This window comes from Meles meles, chromosome 6 (assembly GCF_922984935.1).
Source record: "Meles meles chromosome 6, mMelMel3.1 paternal haplotype, whole genome shotgun sequence".
Lineage (NCBI taxonomy): Eukaryota > Metazoa > Chordata > Mammalia > Carnivora > Mustelidae > Meles > Meles meles.
The window spans coordinates 94,683,890-94,702,895 of NC_060071.1; the positions used below are offsets into that span (position 1 = coordinate 94,683,890).

At 33.7% G+C, this 19,006-nt stretch overlaps 1 protein-coding gene across 7 annotated transcripts in view; it reads left to right on the top strand.

Annotated features, from left to right (window-relative positions):
* LRFN5 (leucine rich repeat and fibronectin type III domain containing 5) overlaps positions 1 to 18,708 on the top strand; it is a 244,941-nt gene extending 226,233 nt beyond the window's left edge. For 2 of the 7 annotated variants that reach the window (XM_046007300.1, XM_046007301.1), the window contains 5 exons: positions 906 to 2,310; positions 5,009 to 5,721; positions 12,271 to 12,314; positions 17,000 to 17,051; positions 18,370 to 18,708. In XM_046007300.1, the coding sequence (XP_045863256.1) occupies positions 926 to 2,310; positions 5,009 to 5,721; positions 12,271 to 12,314; positions 17,000 to 17,020 (2,163 nt within the window). In that variant the 5' untranslated portion in view covers positions 906 to 925 and the 3' untranslated portion in view covers positions 17,021 to 17,051; positions 18,370 to 18,708. Of the gene's footprint in view, positions 1 to 905; positions 2,311 to 2,671; positions 2,718 to 2,747; positions 2,834 to 5,008; positions 5,722 to 12,270; positions 12,315 to 16,999; positions 17,052 to 18,369 lie in introns of those variants that run through there. The other 5 variants (XM_046007302.1, XM_046007306.1, XM_046007307.1 and 2 more) reach the window with 5 other exon arrangements.
* The last annotated feature ends 298 nt before the right edge of the window (positions 18,709 to 19,006 follow it).

Below are 19,006 nucleotides of genomic sequence, written 5' to 3' on the forward strand. Positions count from 1 at the left end.
GAGAACTTTTGATTGCATATGTATTAGTATTTTAATTTTTGATGATTAATTTCAAGAACAAATACTTCAGATCAAACTGAAAAATGAAACTATCAAGATTTTTTAAAATTATATTGGATTAAATTTAAATACATTAAGATTTTAAAAGAAAAGATGGAATTATAGCATCTTTTGGGACTCACTGTCAAGAATTTTGATGACTACTTTTCATAAATTATCTTTTAAAATCCAATTTTATGTCAAATAAAATATTCTAATATTTAAGGAGCTCAGAGCATTTGTGGTAAACTTTTAGCCTTTTTATTTTTGAGAATAAGAGTATTTATTTGCAGTTAAGTTGTGAAAGTTGTACTGTGTTCCAGATCGTTTGTAAAGATGAGTAAAATTTAATTGACAATTAATTACTTTCAAATATCATGGCACAAAGTTAACACTAACAAATATTGTCTTTTATTGTTTCTACTCAGTAAATTGAAGTACTTGCAAATCCTCAAATTTATCTTTAATCTTTTGAATGTATGAGATGTATTTCAAGGTTATGGGCAAATTTCTTAACTCCTTCCCTCCAGTCTCAGCTGAAGGTCACATTTTTTCTGTATTCATTGAGTACCTTGGTCATATCTCAATAATAGCATATAATTTACAGAATTATAATAATCTGGTGGCTTCTTTGTTTTCCCCCATTTGATTTTAAATCCCATGAGGCCAGGAATGGTGTATTTTTCATCCTAGTGTCAATTATAGCCTGCAGTACAGAGTAGATATTTTATACTTGTTTGTTAAGTAAACAAATGAGTAAATCGTTTCTGTATTACAGTTTGCATAAAAAGGATTATTCCAGTAGGAATATGAACATTAGCGAAATGATTGGATGCTAACACTGCATTTTGTATCTTTTCTTACAGGCTCTTAAATCTGATCTACAATGGAAAAAATTCTTTTTTATCTGTTTTTCATTGGCATAGCAGTGAGAGCTCAGATCTGTCCAAAGCGTTGTGTCTGTCAGATTTTGTCTCCTAATCTCGCAACCCTTTGTGCCAAGAAAGGGCTTTTATTTGTTCCACCAAACATTGACAGAAGAACTGTGGAACTGCGGTTGGCAGACAATTTTGTTACAAATATTAAAAGGAAAGATTTTGCCAATATGACCAGCTTGGTGGACCTGACTCTATCCAGGAATACAATAAGTTTTATTACACCTCATGCTTTTGCCGACTTACGAAATTTGAGGGCATTGCATTTGAATAGCAACAGATTGACTAAAATTACAAATGATATGTTCAGTGGGCTTTCCAATCTCCATCATTTGATACTGAACAACAATCAACTGACTTTAATTTCTTCTACAGCATTTGATGATGTCTTTGCCCTTGAGGAGCTGGATCTGTCCTACAATAATTTAGAAACAATTCCTTGGGATGCTGTTGAGAAGATGGTTAGCTTGCACACCCTTAGTTTGGATCACAATATGATTGATAACATTCCTAAGGGGACTTTCTCCCACTTGCACAAGATGACTCGGCTAGATGTAACATCAAATAAATTGCAGAAGCTACCACCTGACCCTCTCTTTCAGCGAGCTCAGGTACTAGCAACCTCAGGAATAATCAGCCCATCAACTTTTGCATTAAGTTTTGGTGGAAACCCTTTGCATTGCAATTGTGAATTGTTGTGGTTGCGGCGTCTGTCCAGAGAAGATGACCTAGAGACTTGTGCTTCTCCAGCACTTTTAACTGGTCGCTATTTTTGGTCAATTCCTGAGGAAGAGTTTTTATGTGAGCCTCCTCTCATTACTCGTCATACACATGAGATGAGAGTCCTGGAAGGTCAAAGGGCAACCTTGAGGTGCAAAGCCAGGGGGGACCCTGAACCTGCAATTCACTGGATTTCTCCTGAAGGGAAGCTGATTTCAAATGCAACAAGATCTCTGGTGTATGATAATGGAACACTTGATATTCTTATAACAACTGTAAAGGATACAGGTGCTTTTACCTGCATTGCTTCCAATCCTGCTGGGGAAGCAACACAAACAGTGGACCTTCATATAATTAAGCTCCCTCACTTACTAAACAGTACAAATCATATCCATGAGCCTGATCCGGGTTCTTCAGATATCTCAACTTCTACTAAGTCAGGTTCTAATGCAAGCAGTAGTAATGGTGATACTAAAATGAGTCAAGATAAAATTGTAGTAGCAGAAGCGACATCATCTACCGCACTACTTAAATTTAATTTTCAAAGGAATATTCCCGGAATACGTATGTTCCAAATCCAGTACAATGGTACTTATGATGACACCCTTGTTTACAGGTAAGAAAAATTAACCAAATTTTTATACTTACCATGCATCTTACTGTAGGGCTTGTTAACGTACTACTGACTTGTTTCATTTTGTTTTGTTTTTAATTGACAGTGCTACTCTGTGTTGTAATTATAGCACTCCATTTTTTTAAAGTGTGTAATGTAAGGTTTGTGAAAGGAGATTACCTGTGGGGAAATACTTTGAATGGTGTTATTCTTAGAGAGTTCAAATTTATATTTAATATTATGCTTACTTACTTTTTTCCCCTCATCTAAGAGATGTGACTATCAGAGAACAAGATTGATTTATTTTAAAAATTCAAAAACATACCAGAACTTACACATCCACATGAGTGTTCTTTCCTTCAAGGAAGTCACGTTGGGAGGCTATTCCATTATCCCAATGATGCTGGCATTGCTCAAAGCACTTTTGGAATTATCTTTAGAACCTTCGTCATACTATTTTGAATATCCTCAGTGGTGGCAAATCTTCGTCTTTTGAGGGTGAATTTGAATTTTGGAAACAAGCAAAAGCCATTTGGAGCCAAGTCTTGTGAATAAGGTGGGTGATCAAGATGGGTATTGCCAATTTTGGTCAAAAAATAGGATGTAACTATAAAATAATGAGACTGATTTTTTTGAGTAATTGAGTTATGTGCATGTGTATTGTTTCATATACACTGGTTCTTAAGACAGTTCCAAAGAGAAAGTTTATAAATATTTTGAGCAGTGAAAGTATCACTGGAGTTAAGTACATAATCTCCTCATAAGGAATCCGATGGAGAATTTGTGTCTGACCATAGGTTTTCTGGTATGTTTTTCTAAAGTTCAGCCTCATTGATTTATAGTCACATCTTGTCCAATTTTCAGTTGGAAATATACATTTTTACCTCTCCATATAATTTCACTCATGATAGATTATTATTAGTCCTAGGAAATGATATAAAATTGTGGTTTTGAAATGTACATATATATATATATATTTGTCTTGAAGCTTTTCTGAAATAAGATCAACTCAATTCTTATATACCCAGATGAATTCTTGAAGATAATTGGATCTTCATTCATGTATGGAGATGAGAGAACTTTTTAAAAATGAGCATGGGCTGGTAGAAAAAAACAAAACTGGCCCAGCTAGTCATATGATCGATCCTGGACAAAGTTCTACATGGCTGAGTTTTAATTTCCTCATCTTTAAAAGCAAGAGATTAAAGTAAATGGTTTCTAATATCCCTCTCATCACTTAATGTATGATCATATAGACTCTGAAGCATGCATATTAACATAAAGTAGTTTGTCCTTCTCATACTCAGCTCTTTACCTGGGTTACCCAGTATTTAACCCATTGTCAAAGAAGAGTGGTACCTACCCCCCACCTTCCTGTAGCTTCTAACTTTGTGTGTGTGTATATATATATATATGTGTATATATATATATAGCCATAGGCCAGTTTATACATTCCAAATTCTAAAACCCTAATCCTTCCATGACAAGAAAATTCTATATGACCTTCAGAAAATTGCTTAAATTTCCTGACTTCAGTGTTTGTCATGAATAAAATAGTAATGCCACCCTCATATAGTCACTGTAAGGATAAAAATTATAGTGTTCCAGAAAAAAAAAATTATAGTGTATATAAAGTGCTTAGTAGTGCCTGGTACTTATCATACACTCACTAAATGATAGTGATTTTAATCACTATCACAAATACATACTCTGACCTAAAAGTTTCCTTGTTCATTTAGAACACATTGTCTAGGTTGTAGAATAGATTAGCATTGCCAACTTTTAAAATGTCCTAAAAAATTCCTTTCAAGGAAAATACAGTTTCAAGCCTTTTTTTCTACATGAAATCTTAGTGTAGGTCATATTTGGTTGCTATGTAAAAAAAGGTGGTGGAAGAAAGCACCCACAGAAGAGTTTTGTGATACAGTGGATTCAGAGGTATCTGTAAACTTTTATCAAACTTTAGCAACTCTTCTAAAGATAATTTCATCAGCCCATAATGGGCGGGATGAGGGATTTAGGCTCTGGTCAACAGCCTTGCCCTGTTCATGTTTTTAGGATAATATTTCTCATACATTCCCATCAACCTCATTTTTAGATAAAAACATACTACGAATCAAGTGTTGACAGCATAAGAGTAAACTAAGATCTGTAAATAAAGTACTTTAATCTTAGTAGTTATCGTGGTTACAAAAGATAGGTTTACTGGGTACCATTCCATAGCATCTTATAACTGATTTGGAAAATAAATACTCTGATGCGTTTCCATTCTGGTTTCTAATGTGATTGTCAGTGTTTTCCCTTCCTTCAAATTGGGTTTTAGTCACAGAGGTGTTGTAAGTGCTAAATGGATTTGTTTAGTAGTCAGATAATGTCACAGTCACACCTTTCAAAAGCAATTTGTCATAAATGATTTTTTAGCAGTGGCTTTTATTAGGAGTTCTGCTTTGCCAAGCAATGTAATTAGTAATCTTGTCAAGGCATGGTGCAGGCACCATTAATACAATGCAGAATACAGCAATGACTTTGAACTGTTTTACCTAGGCAAATATAAGATTAGATCATTTTTCCCATATTTCATGTCTGTTATAAATGTGCTTATCTTAATGAGTACTAAAATGAAACAGGACTGAAGTCATAGTGGCTCTGTGTGTCTATATGTTTTGTTTGTAATATTAACACAAATTCCATTGTCCCTCAGAATGATACCTCCTACGAGCAAAACTTTTCTTGTCAATAACCTGGCTGCTGGAACTATGTATGACTTGTGTGTCTTGGCAATATATGATGATGGCATCACTTCCCTCACTGCCACAAGAGTCGTGGGTTGCATCCAGTTTACGACAGAGCAAGATTATGTGCGATGCCATTTCATGCAGTCCCAGTTTTTGGGAGGCACCATGATTATTATTATTGGTGGAATAATTGTAGCATCCGTGCTGGTTTTCATCATCATCCTCATGATCCGGTATAAGGTTTGTAACAATAACGGGCAACACAAGGTCACCAAGGTCAGCAATGTCTACTCTCAAACTAATGGGGCTCAGATACAAGGCTGCAGTGTCACGCTGCCCCAGTCCATGTCCAAACAAGCTGTGGGACATGAAGAGAACGCCCAGTGTTGTAAAGTTGCCAGTGACAATGTGATACAGTCTTCAGAAACTTGTTCAAGTCAGGACTCCTCTACCACTACCTCTGCTTTGCCTCCTACCTGGACTTCAAGCGCTTCTGTGTCCCAAAAGCAGAAAAGAAAGACTGGCACAAAGCCAAGTGCCGAACCACAGAATGAAGCTGTCACAAATGTTGAGTCCCAAAACACTAACAGGAACAACTCGACTGCATTGCAGTTAGCTAGTCGACCTCCTGATTCTGTCATAGAGGGGCCCTCATCTAAAAGAGCACATTCAAAGCCAAGTAAGTTTCTCACTTTGCCTGCTGAGAGATCCAGAGCGAGACACAGGTACTCCCTGAATGGACAATTAGAGGAATACTATTGTTATAGTAACTCACTGAACACGTGTGGACTGTTTTCTAAAAGAAGCATGTCTATGAATGCGATGTTAATTCAGTCCAACGGTTCTGATGGGCATAGTGGAAAATCAACTCTCTCAGATGCTGAGTGGATATTGGAAAGCACTGTGTAACCTATTATTTCTTTTTAATGAAGAAATTATTTTGGAAAACTCATATAGAAAGTCGGAATTTGAAATTCCAGTTTTGTTTCTCTGATACAAGCCTCATAGAGCCAAGGTGTATAAACCTCCTAGGTACAGTTTGATATATGAAGGTAACATAGACAGGATGGTTTAGGGATAAAAGCATGACAGAGCAGTGCCTTCCCCTGCCCTAGGACTGGCTTCAGGGTTCTACAATAGCAGAACACAAAATAAAGGTTGTCACCGGACAAAGAAGTCTTCCTAAATAATGATATTTCCTCCAGTCTTACAAAGGACCACCCAGGCTGATTAGTATTTTTCAGTGAGTAGATTGTATATATTCTTTCAAGGATGGTGGCATTTGTTTTTAGGCAGATATTAAAAAGAAGGACCCCGTGTTGTTATGGTGTTTAAAATAAAATATTCAATAAGTATACCCAGGCAGTGTTAAAATAGGTACCCTTCTAAACAACATTCTTGGTTCAGGTGCCTTAATGGATTTATGGTATTTCTCATCCATGACAAAGCTTTTTTGGTGGGGAGCAAAGGGAAATTCAAGGGATTTTGCATTTATCAAGAAAATCCAGTTCAGTTTTAAGTCACAGGCCAGATTCTATATGCTGCTACCCTGGGCACAGGAATGTGTTTTCATTCATTTGAATGAGTTTTATATTTTTCTTTAAGCAAGTTAAAGAGGGAGACCAAAATACAAGGCTCCCTTTATCAAAGGAATGCTTATTTTTATCACTAAGTGAGATTAAAAAAATACTTCTAATGGAATCCTTAATACATTTATGAGTAATATAAAGTCATCACTCATTAACCAGGTATTGGTTTCATTTTTCCCTTCTGCCTGTAATTCTCAGTTAGAATGTTTCTTTCTTAGAGTAAATGCATTTATTTTTAACCAAAACCTGTGATGAAATTTAATTAGAAATCATTCAGCTTAGAGAGAATCTATCATTAAAAAATTCTTAAATTTAATCAGACAATGATATTTCTCCTTGATATATGGCATTCTTGGATATTCATTAAAATCAAGGTCTATAGATAAATGTTCCTATCTACTCATTGAAAATCTTACATTATATTGCAACTTGATGGTGTTTTACTAAAGATTGGTAAATGGAGGTTAACCTTCAGGCATTCTTTGATGTTTGGGGTGGGAGGTTGAAAATAAGGCTCACATGAGAATCTTGCCCAAAAAAATTTAGCCATAATATAAGAAGATTTGTATTTTATTTATACAACATGCTCCATGGGAGTAAGTGAAACACAGAATATGTTTATTATCTCTTACAGATCTCTTGGAAATATTAGAACACAGATAAGGAATAGTAGTCATTAGTGTAATTTTCTTCTACTAGAGGCATATGTAAAAATTGCAGTTAATTTTAGCTTGACACAGGCACATCTTATACATGATTTATCATGATGACATTCAGAAACAGGTAAAATTAAAGCAGTTAGAGATTATTTTCCATGCCAATCTTGAAAAAAATTAGCTAATGGGCTAGTATTATCGTAGGTGTTTCATAAACACCTCTTTTGTCCCCATTCCCTTTCCAAAGTTTTCCTTTCACATTTCGAAAATCTAATCAGCTTTTGTGGGTCAAGTGTATAGTTCTTTCGAGGAATAAATGAGATTACGTGTGTGGTCGTGCTTTGTAAAATCAAAAGCATTACACAGAGTGAATGAAGTGTATCTTCAACACTATTTCTGTAATAATGTTCTAATCCCAATTTAACATTTCTAATTAACATCATTACTTAATTCTTCAAAAGGTGCTGATTGACAAAAGCATATTGGTTTTCCCTTTCCTAGTTTTTACATATATGGTATTAAAAAGTCCCAAATACACACACACACACACACACACACACACACACACACACACATATACATATATACACATATATATATGTATATATATATATACACACAATTTTGAGACTTAAGCAAGTGAATCTCCAAGGAAGAAATCTCTGGCATCATGAAGATTATGGATAAGGAGGCTCTGAAATCATGCATTAAGGCCACAGTTTAGCATATCTGTTCCAAACTACTGATTAGCTTATTTTATATTTTCCAGTTGCCTGTATTTTTTTAAAAATCAATTTTCTGCTTACGTTTTAAGTGAAATTTTAATTCAATATCTTTTATTTCTTATAAACATTTAGAACTCTATAATATCTTATCATGTGAAATTTATTCTGTTTGACTAAAGTCATTGAAACCATTTAAATTTTTATTAGTTTTACAAGACTGTTTTCAGGGTATATTAACCAAATGCATGAACACTTGTTTTTAGAGATGATAAGAAGGCTCATGTATCTGTCTTTCTAAAAAGTTTATATTTTGAGAGATCAACAAAAGTTGGCCTATCAAGAGGGTCAAATGTTTTTGTTTTTGTTTACAAGTATATGAAAAACTTTTTGCTCAGGCAGTTTCAGTGTGAAGTGACTGAAGAGTAAATCTATGGGACAGTTGGGGGTTATTAAGCATACCTGGTATACTTTCTGAAACACAGTAGTTATTCGAATGAATGAGTGAATGGATAGATAAATAAATAAATAAATGCATGGGGCCAGTGAGGAAGGTGCAGTAATAAGAACTTTGATTATATGCACAATGTTGATTTGTGATCTAGCTATTTTATTACTATAAGCAAGAAATTCTGTGTCTCATTGTTTTTCTTTCTGTTATTTCTTACACCTCTCATTTAACCAACTGTGTGTATGTGGTCCAAAGCATGTGGTTTGCTGTTGCTGATTATGTAAAAGGTATATGTATTGTTTTTAATTTCCATGTCCTAAATTATTTTTCTTTTATTTTTAGCCATTCTACACGATGGTTTCAGTCTGTTCAATATGACAACTAACAAGCAATATATTTACAGATATTTGCTCCAAACATTTTTTTTAATTATATGTCTTCCTGTGTTGTCTTTGTTTCTTTTGGATAAATGTCCAACTATTATTAAAGTAGGTCTTTTTTATTTAACATATATAATATTTGAGCATCGTAAAGTGTTGATGAAGCATCCAATGCTGCCTTAGAATCCTAAGAGGAAACAAAGTTTGGTTTGATGGATACTATTTATTTTTACACTACAAATAGACCGAAACAGCAGTATATGAAATAAATAAATTAACTATGTAATACCCTCACTGGGACCAATTTATTTCCTAAATTTTTTTTAGGACCATTAAATGTAGTTAGTTAGGTTGAGGCCACAATAAGCTAATTTAGCTTTCAGACACTTGACTTTAGCTGCTCTGTAGATACATTTTACTAAAAAGTTTTTAGAATAGAAGTTGTAGAACTATTGTAAACCACTTACAGACATAACAAGTCTATTTGAATGCTACATACTTTCCCACAAGAAGTTGAGAAATTAAAAGAAAAATGTATTCCATTTATCTACAGAAATCTCTTTTTATCTTTTCTTGAGAAGTACTTTCTCCTTCATTTTAAAGTACTCACAAAGTACTTATATCCAAACTAAATTCTTTTTTATTTGCTCACATTACTGAAAGGAAACTAAATATTTCATTTAGAAAGGTAAAAAACTAGAGCAGTTTCACAAGATCCATAACAATTGCCTCTTAGTTCTGAATTTTTCCTATTTTTCCCCTGTTATTCACAATGAGAAGCTTAACAACAATCATTTAAATGCCAATAGTTTATTAAAAATAAAAAAAGTGCAGAGAACATAAAGCATCTCATTGTACATAGAATTACAAAGGCAAATGGGGGCATGTTTCAAGGACTGCAGATCTGAACCCACTTTCTTACTGGTATGACAAAATTCTGCTTCTATTTTATGATGCTAAGAAAACAATGTTCATTGATATTATGCAGAATGAAGACTATCTATTCTCTTTTTCTTGCTCAGTCATCCCTGGTGTGTCACAAAGCATCCAGTCTTTCTTCTTTAATAGTGAATGTGGATGCTTCTGTCTGTAAGTGTTTGTGGTGTTTGGGGAAAGGATTTTGAGGGCTGGATAAGAAAAGGATATTTTTTTTATTCTCCATAGTTGATGATGATAATCATCATCATTATATAGTCATTCTTATTTACATTATAATGGTTGTGAGAGGAGCGTTTGGGGGGAGCCAAATTTAAGGATAAGAAATATATTATTTTCAAAATTTCATAGAAAAAGAGAAAGTAACCAAAAGGAATGACTGAGATTTTGTAATAGTTTCAGAGCTCAGTCTTTTCAGGTTATTGAGTCTTTTTCCTCCCACGCTAGATAAATGTATGCTGGGACTACACATACACTTACTTTTGTCAGATTTGGGGGGGGTTTTTTGTTTGTTTTCTTTCTGAAACAAATTAATCATTCTTATAGTATAGAGGGTCACTTAATATAGAAAGAACGGTAAAAGTATTACTGTGACTGAGTCTTCCTAAAAATGTGGTGTTGTCTGAAGTGTGGGACACAGAAGGTAGCAATTTCTACCTGGGAGTCTATTTAAGTATGAAATTTCCTTGTTAAATAAGGGTAATGTATTTGCAATTTTATCAAATATTACAAGCAGTCAGTGTAATAAATAGTGTACCATTGTCTTCTGATTTTGTCAGCTATTTCTCAAAGTCAAAATTTAAGATAGGAAGTTACCATTGATAAAATATATACATGGTATATACTTATGTATCTATCTATATATGCAATATATAGATATACTAATAGGTATGCTTATCAGATTAATCAGTTAAAATCAGAATTTTGTGTCCTGCAACATAGATTATAATTGATAGAGCAAATTTATATTTAAATGGGCTAGCAACCAGAGAACTTCTCCCAGAATAACTGTACAAGCTATACCTCTTAGTTGTATAAGATTACAACAGGAAATAAACTCTCTAGAAGAAATTTATTTTTCTGAACTTCCTAATGATAATGATCTCTACACCTTGTCTAATTTCATCCACTCTTTTCAAATAAAGGACTGTTATGTCCATGAATTTTAAAAATTAAAATTTTTTACTAGGCTTGTAGAAGTATCAATGTTTATGCCATTTTACCTGAGAAAGCAAAATTGACATAAAATTAGATGACAAATCCATGTATATAGACTTTGGGAGTCATTCCTCTCAGGAGACTGAATAGTTTTTCTACCAACTAAACTGCTGGCATTCTGTTTTTTACAATAAAAGTGCCATGGGGTGAAAGCGTTGGGAAAAAAAATAGTAATTTTTTTTTCTCAAATAGATTCTGGGAAAGTCATGAAGTCCCTTTCATTTTGTGTTTGGAAGTGGATGTACATTTGATCTTGCCTGAAATAGGAACTAGATAGATATTGTGATTCTGCTCAGAGTATGTCCAATAAGTTATTCAAGTAGCATGAAGGGCTTATGAAATACCCTATGTTGGCTCTACCATAATGTAATTTCCTAAACATTTTTTTTCTGTATGTTGTGAACATGGCTTATTAATTGCTTTCATGTAAAACCTAATCTCCAGAGACCATTAGACGTTTCTATGAATATTTGTCCTGGAAGCTCTATAAAAAAGTATTTTGTTCTCTTCTCATCACACTTACCTGTGAATGCTGAGAATAATTTTTTCCCAACATTTTTTCTTATTATTGTGTCACTTCTTAATGACTAGGAGTATTTGCTTGAAAAGAGGACATATTGGAAAGAAATTGAATGTGTGCTATGCAGGGCTAGATAATGGTATTAAACATTCATAGCCAACTGGAACATATATATGGACATTTAAAAGGCAGAATGGTTGCATATAGAACATTAGTGTTTTATGTGAGTATATTGGGTACTTCATAAAACTTGATATTATTTTTGGGGTTATTGAATGATAATTTTTGTAAATGATTATTTAAAGCTCTGTGTGTTGAACATAGTGAAGCCATGTTTCCTGTTTTGGTTTCTCTTTTCCTTGGTGTATCTTTCCGTATTAATCATACACAGCTCTGTTGTTGAAATGTTAACTTTGAGTAGGGAAAAATGAGTAAAGTCTGATTCCCTTCTTGAACTCTTTGAAGAAAAGTACATTCCGTAATAATTACTCACTTCAGCAACTAGAACAATATTTTTAAAATTCTACTTTTATAGTATTATGTATCAGGAAGTAGCCATAGACAACTACAGAGTATTTACAAAATTCAATTGTAATTTGCCCAAGAACAGGTAAGTAAAAAAAAAAAAAAAAAAAGTCTAGCTGAATCTCTGTTATGAGAAATCTTACCAAGATTTCAGTGAGAATTGTTTTAGGGTCTATTTCTTAAAAATGAAATTTGTGTATTCGTTTATGACACTGAAAATTTTATTCCCAGATGCTTTGCTGACTAATGTTGACCAGATTGTCCAGGAAACACAGGTGAGATTTTTGTTACCTGTCTCATAATACAGCATTAAGTGGGTATATTCTTTTAAAAATAATTTTTTAAATTTTCTTGCAAGCTTACGTAACTTGTTGAAACTTCCCATTAAAACTTACTCAGTGCTCAATGGTACAAACTAAAGTTCAGTTTGGTTAAATGAATTTCCAATTGCTAAATTTAGACATATTTCTGGTTAACTGAACATTTCTGATCCATACTGTAAAAATACAGGGAATATTAATGTGACTTTGGAGTCAGTCTTACATTCATGCATGATATAATGTGTTTTTTACAAATATTTCCCAGTGTGAAGACAGTAGCTTGATAAGAATGTATTCATTCCTATCCTTGACCTCTACATTCTAATAGGAGCTGAAATGATACATTATGCCTCCCTGAAAGTGGATGAACAGAAGTGTTTCAGTATTATCCAAAATGAATGAAGCCACTATAAAATGGAGCAAAAGACTACATATGAAATATTCATGGTATTCCTTTTTCAGCAACTGATTACTCATCTCCTTTTTTTTTTTTTTTTTCCTTTTTGGAAGTTTCAAATGAGTATTTGATTCCTGCATTTTAATTGGATCAGAAAGTGTGTTTCCAGAGCAGAATAGCACTTTAGCAATCTGTTCAAACAGCTGGAAGCATCAGCCATTTGCTCAAAGTTTGGCACAGAAAAAATATTCTGCTTTTAAAAGTTCTAAAAAAGGACACTGGTTTAATTTTTTAGGGGTAAAAGTAGGGTCTTTTTTTAAAAAAACATTTTGTATTTAAAAGATAATAACTTGGACAATCATTCAGGGTTTCCCCTAATGAATTCTACTCCCAAATTAAACACCATAGTTTTCATGCATCATGTCTCTGAGTTCAGGATCCCAATCCCATGTTGCAAAAAATGAACAGATGGCTCACTAGAAACAATCAGTAGCCCAGTGTCTGGCACACACTTTGTGTTCTGTTTTTGTGTACCGAACTGACCTGCGTGAAGGTGCATTGTTTCATCATCACCCAGTGTATCCCTTTCTTGCTCTGAACCTCTCTTTCTCTCCTGGCCTCTCTCTTTGCCTTTGATTTCTGAAAATTTATTTATCCTGTAACTTTGGACCTCTAGCTGTTCTGAAAGAGAGTATCTTTAGAAAGGGATTAGAAAGTAAATGATTGATCAGAGGCACTGTCCAGAATGGTGCTAAATGTTTTATCAAGAGTTGGAAGCAGGAAAGTCAATCTAAATCATTTTTCAACTATCAATTCAAGTATCATGAAACCTCTTCTTGGTACTTGGCAAATGATTTCTTCCTTAGCAGACCCATCATTTCTACCCCTCTCAATACAACCAGTGAAGCCCCTTGGAAGAGACTGACCAGCGTGCTTGTCTTCTTGTGCCCTTCCCACGGTCAGCAGTGCTTCACCAGGTGTGAAGGGAGTGAGGTGGAGCTTGTGCTCACAGCTTCCCAGCTCCTTCTTAGGGGGGAGGAAGGGATATAAATTTTTATTTTAAGTTTTTATTTCCTTAGGTTGGTAACAAATGTGGTTTCCTACCCAAAGGCAAATTGTTTTCCAAAATTTTGGATGCTGCCCGTTGCATTAAATTTAAATTAAAATGCTACCTGTGTATATATACAATAAAAGTAAGCAAAAAACCTGGGGTGCCGAGGTAGCTCGGTCAGCTAAGCATCCAGCTCTTGGTTTTGGCTCAGGTCATGATCTCTGTGTCCTTAGATTGAGCCCTGTCTTGGAATCTGCACTCAGTGGGGAATCTGTTTGTCTCTCTCCTGCCCCTTCTGTTTTTCCCCTTGCTCACTCCTTCTCTCCTTCTTTCTCTCTCTCTCTTTCTCTCTCAAATAAATAAACAAAATATTCTTTAAAAAGTAAGCAAAAAACAAACAAAAAACACCTTACAACACATTTTTGTTTTTAATATAACAAAATATTTCCATGGCAACATTACTAAATTAATTATACCACAGTCCCTCACATAGCATCAAATTCTAGTAAGAAGATACACAGAAGACAGAGAGGTTTCATCCAGTTAGTGGTGTAGGTATTCCTCATACTGAGGTATCTGCTAAGATCATTTTTTTCCCTAAGAGTGAAGAATTAATACATTTATTTCATTTCCATTAGCCAGAATATGTCCTATACCATTTTTTTCCTTAAGACTTTTCCTGCATGTGTATAGAAATAGAATGAGCTTAAAACATTTAATATATCACATGATCCTTTTATAATAAAATCATAAAATCCTAATCACACTCAGATGAATTGAGAACAAAGAAGAAACATTGATAATAATAACCGGTGGTAATTACGTATAAACTGGCACTTACATATGTTAACCTTATGTTTGAAAACATTGTTAAATCTGTAAAACAATTCATATGCCATGTTTAGAAGTTAAAAATAGGAACAACTGACTGGCTGCATTTTTTTATTTACTTAGAAAAATGGGGAGTGGCAGAAGAAGAGGGGGAGAGAATCTCAAGTAGACTCCCGGTGGAGTGCAGGGTCCAATGGGAGACTCAATCATGATCTGATCCGAAATCAAGAGTCCCACACTTAACTGACTTAATACACTTAACCCAGCTTTCCCTACCTAGTTGCATTTACACTGAAAATTTCTTAAGTAAACTTTCTGGAAAACTATTTGTTACATTCAGACCAACAAAACATGTGTACTCTGTGTGTGTGTGTGTGTGTGTGTGTGTGTGTGTGTGTGAGTGTGTGTGTGTGTATAAGTATGCACAAGAAATACCCCTTAATCTACAATTGCTTGCACTACCTTTTAAGAAAACAGCTTCCTGATTCTAATGGATTTGACTTCCGATTATTCTGCATAGTATCAACTAAGGCATCTAACAAATTTAAAATTTGTCATAAAACCCCTGATACAGGTGCAGTAACTATGAAAAGAGACACTTTTTTTAGAGAAACTATTAAGGCATAAATGAATAAAAAGTAATGCTGATTATAAAGAAAGAGCAACATTTAACATAAGGTTAGGAAAAAAATATGAAATAAGAGCTAAACGGCAAAGCAAATGTGTTGTATGATCCAGATATATTTCCAATGTTATTTCCCAGTAAAAATTGATATTATAAAGTATTTGATTCTGTAGATTTGTTTTTTGCTATGATATTCCCTTTAAGTGAAATTTTTAAAAATAAGAGTAATAGAATAGGCACATATACACATATTTAGACAACTTTTAACTATTTTTATAATAATTAAACCCATTTTTGACATTTGCTTGAACATTACAACTAAATCAATAAAAACTAGAACCCTGGTATCAGGAATGACTTTTAGAAATCATTTTCTTCTTTTTTTAGATATCCTAAATAATACAAGATAAAAATTGTTTAGAGTTCTTAACTGCATTGAGAGTAAAGACAGTGACAGCATTTTCTCACAGTTTATTCAACATCAGGACATTTTTCCTTCTTTTAATATTGGATAGTTTAATTTCCTTTTTTCTTTGTAGTACTGTTAATAAAACTATCTGTCCCCAATATTTTGCATACCTTTCACTGTTAAATTAGGACCATTATCAAAACATCCTGAGCCTATCTCAAATTCATTATCTTTAGTTCTTGTAACATTTTAGATAATTATAATAGTCTGTTTTTTTTTTCGTTTGTGATTCTCTTGTAATTTGTGTTCATATTTAGATCTTTAAGAGATCATTGTGAGAGTTGTCTATTGATAAGTGAAGTAAAAGGTGTTATTTTGAATATCATATACAACTTCTTATTCAGCTTCACATTATGTCATCATTTCAGTCATGGTCATAGGTTCAGGGCAGGCGAATTCATACTGCAATTTCCAAAACTGATTGCTAATTGTCTAGTCTTTGAAATTAACAGCTTTTATAAAAGCCATAATTCCATAGTTTGTTAATAGTTTTTTTTTAATGTAGGGGTGCCTGGGTTGCTCAGTGGGTTAAAGCCTCTGCCTTCGGCTCCAGTCATGATCTCAGGGTCCTGGGATGGAGCCCCGCATTGGGCTTTCTGCTCTGCGGGGAGCCTGCCTCCCTGTCTCTCTCTGCCTGCCTTTCCGTCTACTTGTGATCTCTGTCTGTCAAATAAATAAATAAAATCTTTAAAAAAAATAGTTTTTTCATGTAATGTGGAAATGAATCTCTTTAAAATATGTAAACTTAAATAATCATTAACTTGACTTTTTTTTTTTTTTTTTTTGAGAGAGCAAGAGAGAGCTAGAGAGAGCGTGAAGGTGGGAGGGGCTGAGGAAGAGACAGACTCCCTGCTTATCACGGAGTCCCAGCTGGGGCTGATCCCAGGATCTTGGGATCATAACCTGAGCCAAAGGCACATGCTTAATGACAGAGCAACCCAGGTGCCCCTCATTAACTTGATTTAAAATAGTTTTTTATTCTGGAAGAATTTATTATTTCTAAGGTCAAACTAGTTATATTGTCCACTGTATTTTTCTTCTATTTGCATTTAGTCTTTTCTATATTACACCTTCCTGAAACTTGAACTTTGGTATAGTACAACTACATCTTTTTTCTATCAAAAGAAGCATATAATTGGAAATACAAACAGAAATAAACTCATTGTAATGCAATTTCATCAAAATAAGCTATGCTATGAACCCAATAGATAGGAATTTAGATAGAATCCCATTGTAATTTAAAGTGATGTTGCGATGTTTTTCTTAGAACATTCCAGGTAAAGAATGATGGTGAGATCTATATTTCAGTCATTTCCAAGGTAATTATTTTTTATAAATACTTTACACATCTATTATCTATCAAGTTTCCAAACATTGTGTAAATCCTTTGTTTAATAATTTTCAAGGACTATTGTTTGTGCCAAAAGTAACTTCAGCTATTCAGCTATTCAGATGAAATACTTTCTCCACCCCTTCTTTTTTAAAAGATTTTATTTTTAAGTAATCTCTACACCCAGCGTAGGGGTCAAGCCCACAACCTGAGATCAAATGTCACACACGCTACCAACTGTGCCACCCAGGTCCCCCCAGATGAAATGTTTTCTTGAATGAAACATCTCTACAATATTTTTCCTACCTTTATCACATGAAGTTTTTTCTACATCAAATAAGTTCTGCATCAGCATTTTGATATAGAATACTCTTCCATATTTCATGATTCATCTGGGCCATGCATTTTATAACCCCCAACTTGTAAACATAATTCTTTTTGAATGGGAAGGGACAAAAATTACTTCTACTTCATATTTAGGAATTTCATTTATCAAAAATCATTTTCATCTCTATTCAAGATGGAATGTATAAACATATCTTAAATCTATGATGCTGAGAACCACATTAGAGGAAGAATATTTATACAGTTTGATATTTAAATATTTTAAATGGTTTTATATTATTTTATTCAAAATCACATTCACTATGAAATGCCTTTCTTGTAAGTCATTGTCAGTTTACACATTTGTTTCTTCTGTGAGTGAGGAACTAATTTATGAAGAGGAGTAATAGTCTTCACTAACATTTAATGTATAATTAAATTTTATAAAATTTCAATATGATACAAAACCCCCAACAAACTATTTAAAAAGTAGAAATCACCTAGATTTTATATGTGATGAGCAAAATTGGTCTAATATGTTCATAGTTTTAAAACCAGCATGATTATTTGTTATATTTTAAATGGCATGCAGTAATGAATAAAATAATTATTTTTTTTTCCTTGAGAATATAAATGTGAAAAACAAGAAAAGGGAAAATGCTGTTCTACAATTTGGCTTTGACTTACTTAACTATTTAGGCTGAATGCATTTAGATTCCTTTTTAAAATGAGATTCTTCTACATATTCAGAATTTGAAGTTACCAAGCAACATTTTAAGAGCCAATGTGCATGTCTAGATAGTTTTTAAGGGTGTATCTTGTATTGTATAGCAATAAACTCCTACCAGGGTGCTTATAGTTTAGTAACTTCTAAATTACTGGCACAATGGCCTTATTACCTATGTATTTTCTCTTTGTTTCTTTGTTTCTTTTTCTTTCTTTCTTTCTTTTTTTCTTTCTTTCTCTTTTTCTTCCCTTTTCAGAGGCTGGAGTTAATCTGAAGAGCACTACTTCTTTCTCTCCTGAAAAAAGTTGCCACTGATATTTTTACTGGATAAAATTAAAGCGTTTCAATTCACAAAGGCTAATTGTTGAACTGGTGCCCTAGAAGACATTGTCCGCAGAGCCGAAGCAGAAGTCTCTGATGCTGGCGCAACTGGCTCGATCAGACCATGGTTCATCCCCTTTAAAAGCCAAAATTTTTGTTTTCTTCTGGCCTACAAGTATTTTTTTTTTTAAAGAAGGAAACAGAAAAGCCTACATTGGCATCGAGTTCTGTATCAGTCCATGTTACATTGCCATCCATGATTTAAGACTGTAGAATCTTGAATAATCTATATCACTTTAACAAATAAATGTTTTACTATGACAGAATTTGTACAGTGCCTGATTTGTGGAAGTATCAATTGCTTCAAGTATGAATGGCGCAATGATGACTGTAAGAACTAATAATACTATTTTACATTTATGCAAAATAAATGCAAAACCTTAAGGAATCAAATTTGCTTTATAATATTGGACCTATTTCTGCCATGAGTAGAGTACACCCACGTCTGTGGGAGAGCAGTGCAGCTATTTTAAAAGTTTTACAGCAATCTTATGCTTCAGTATAAGACAGAA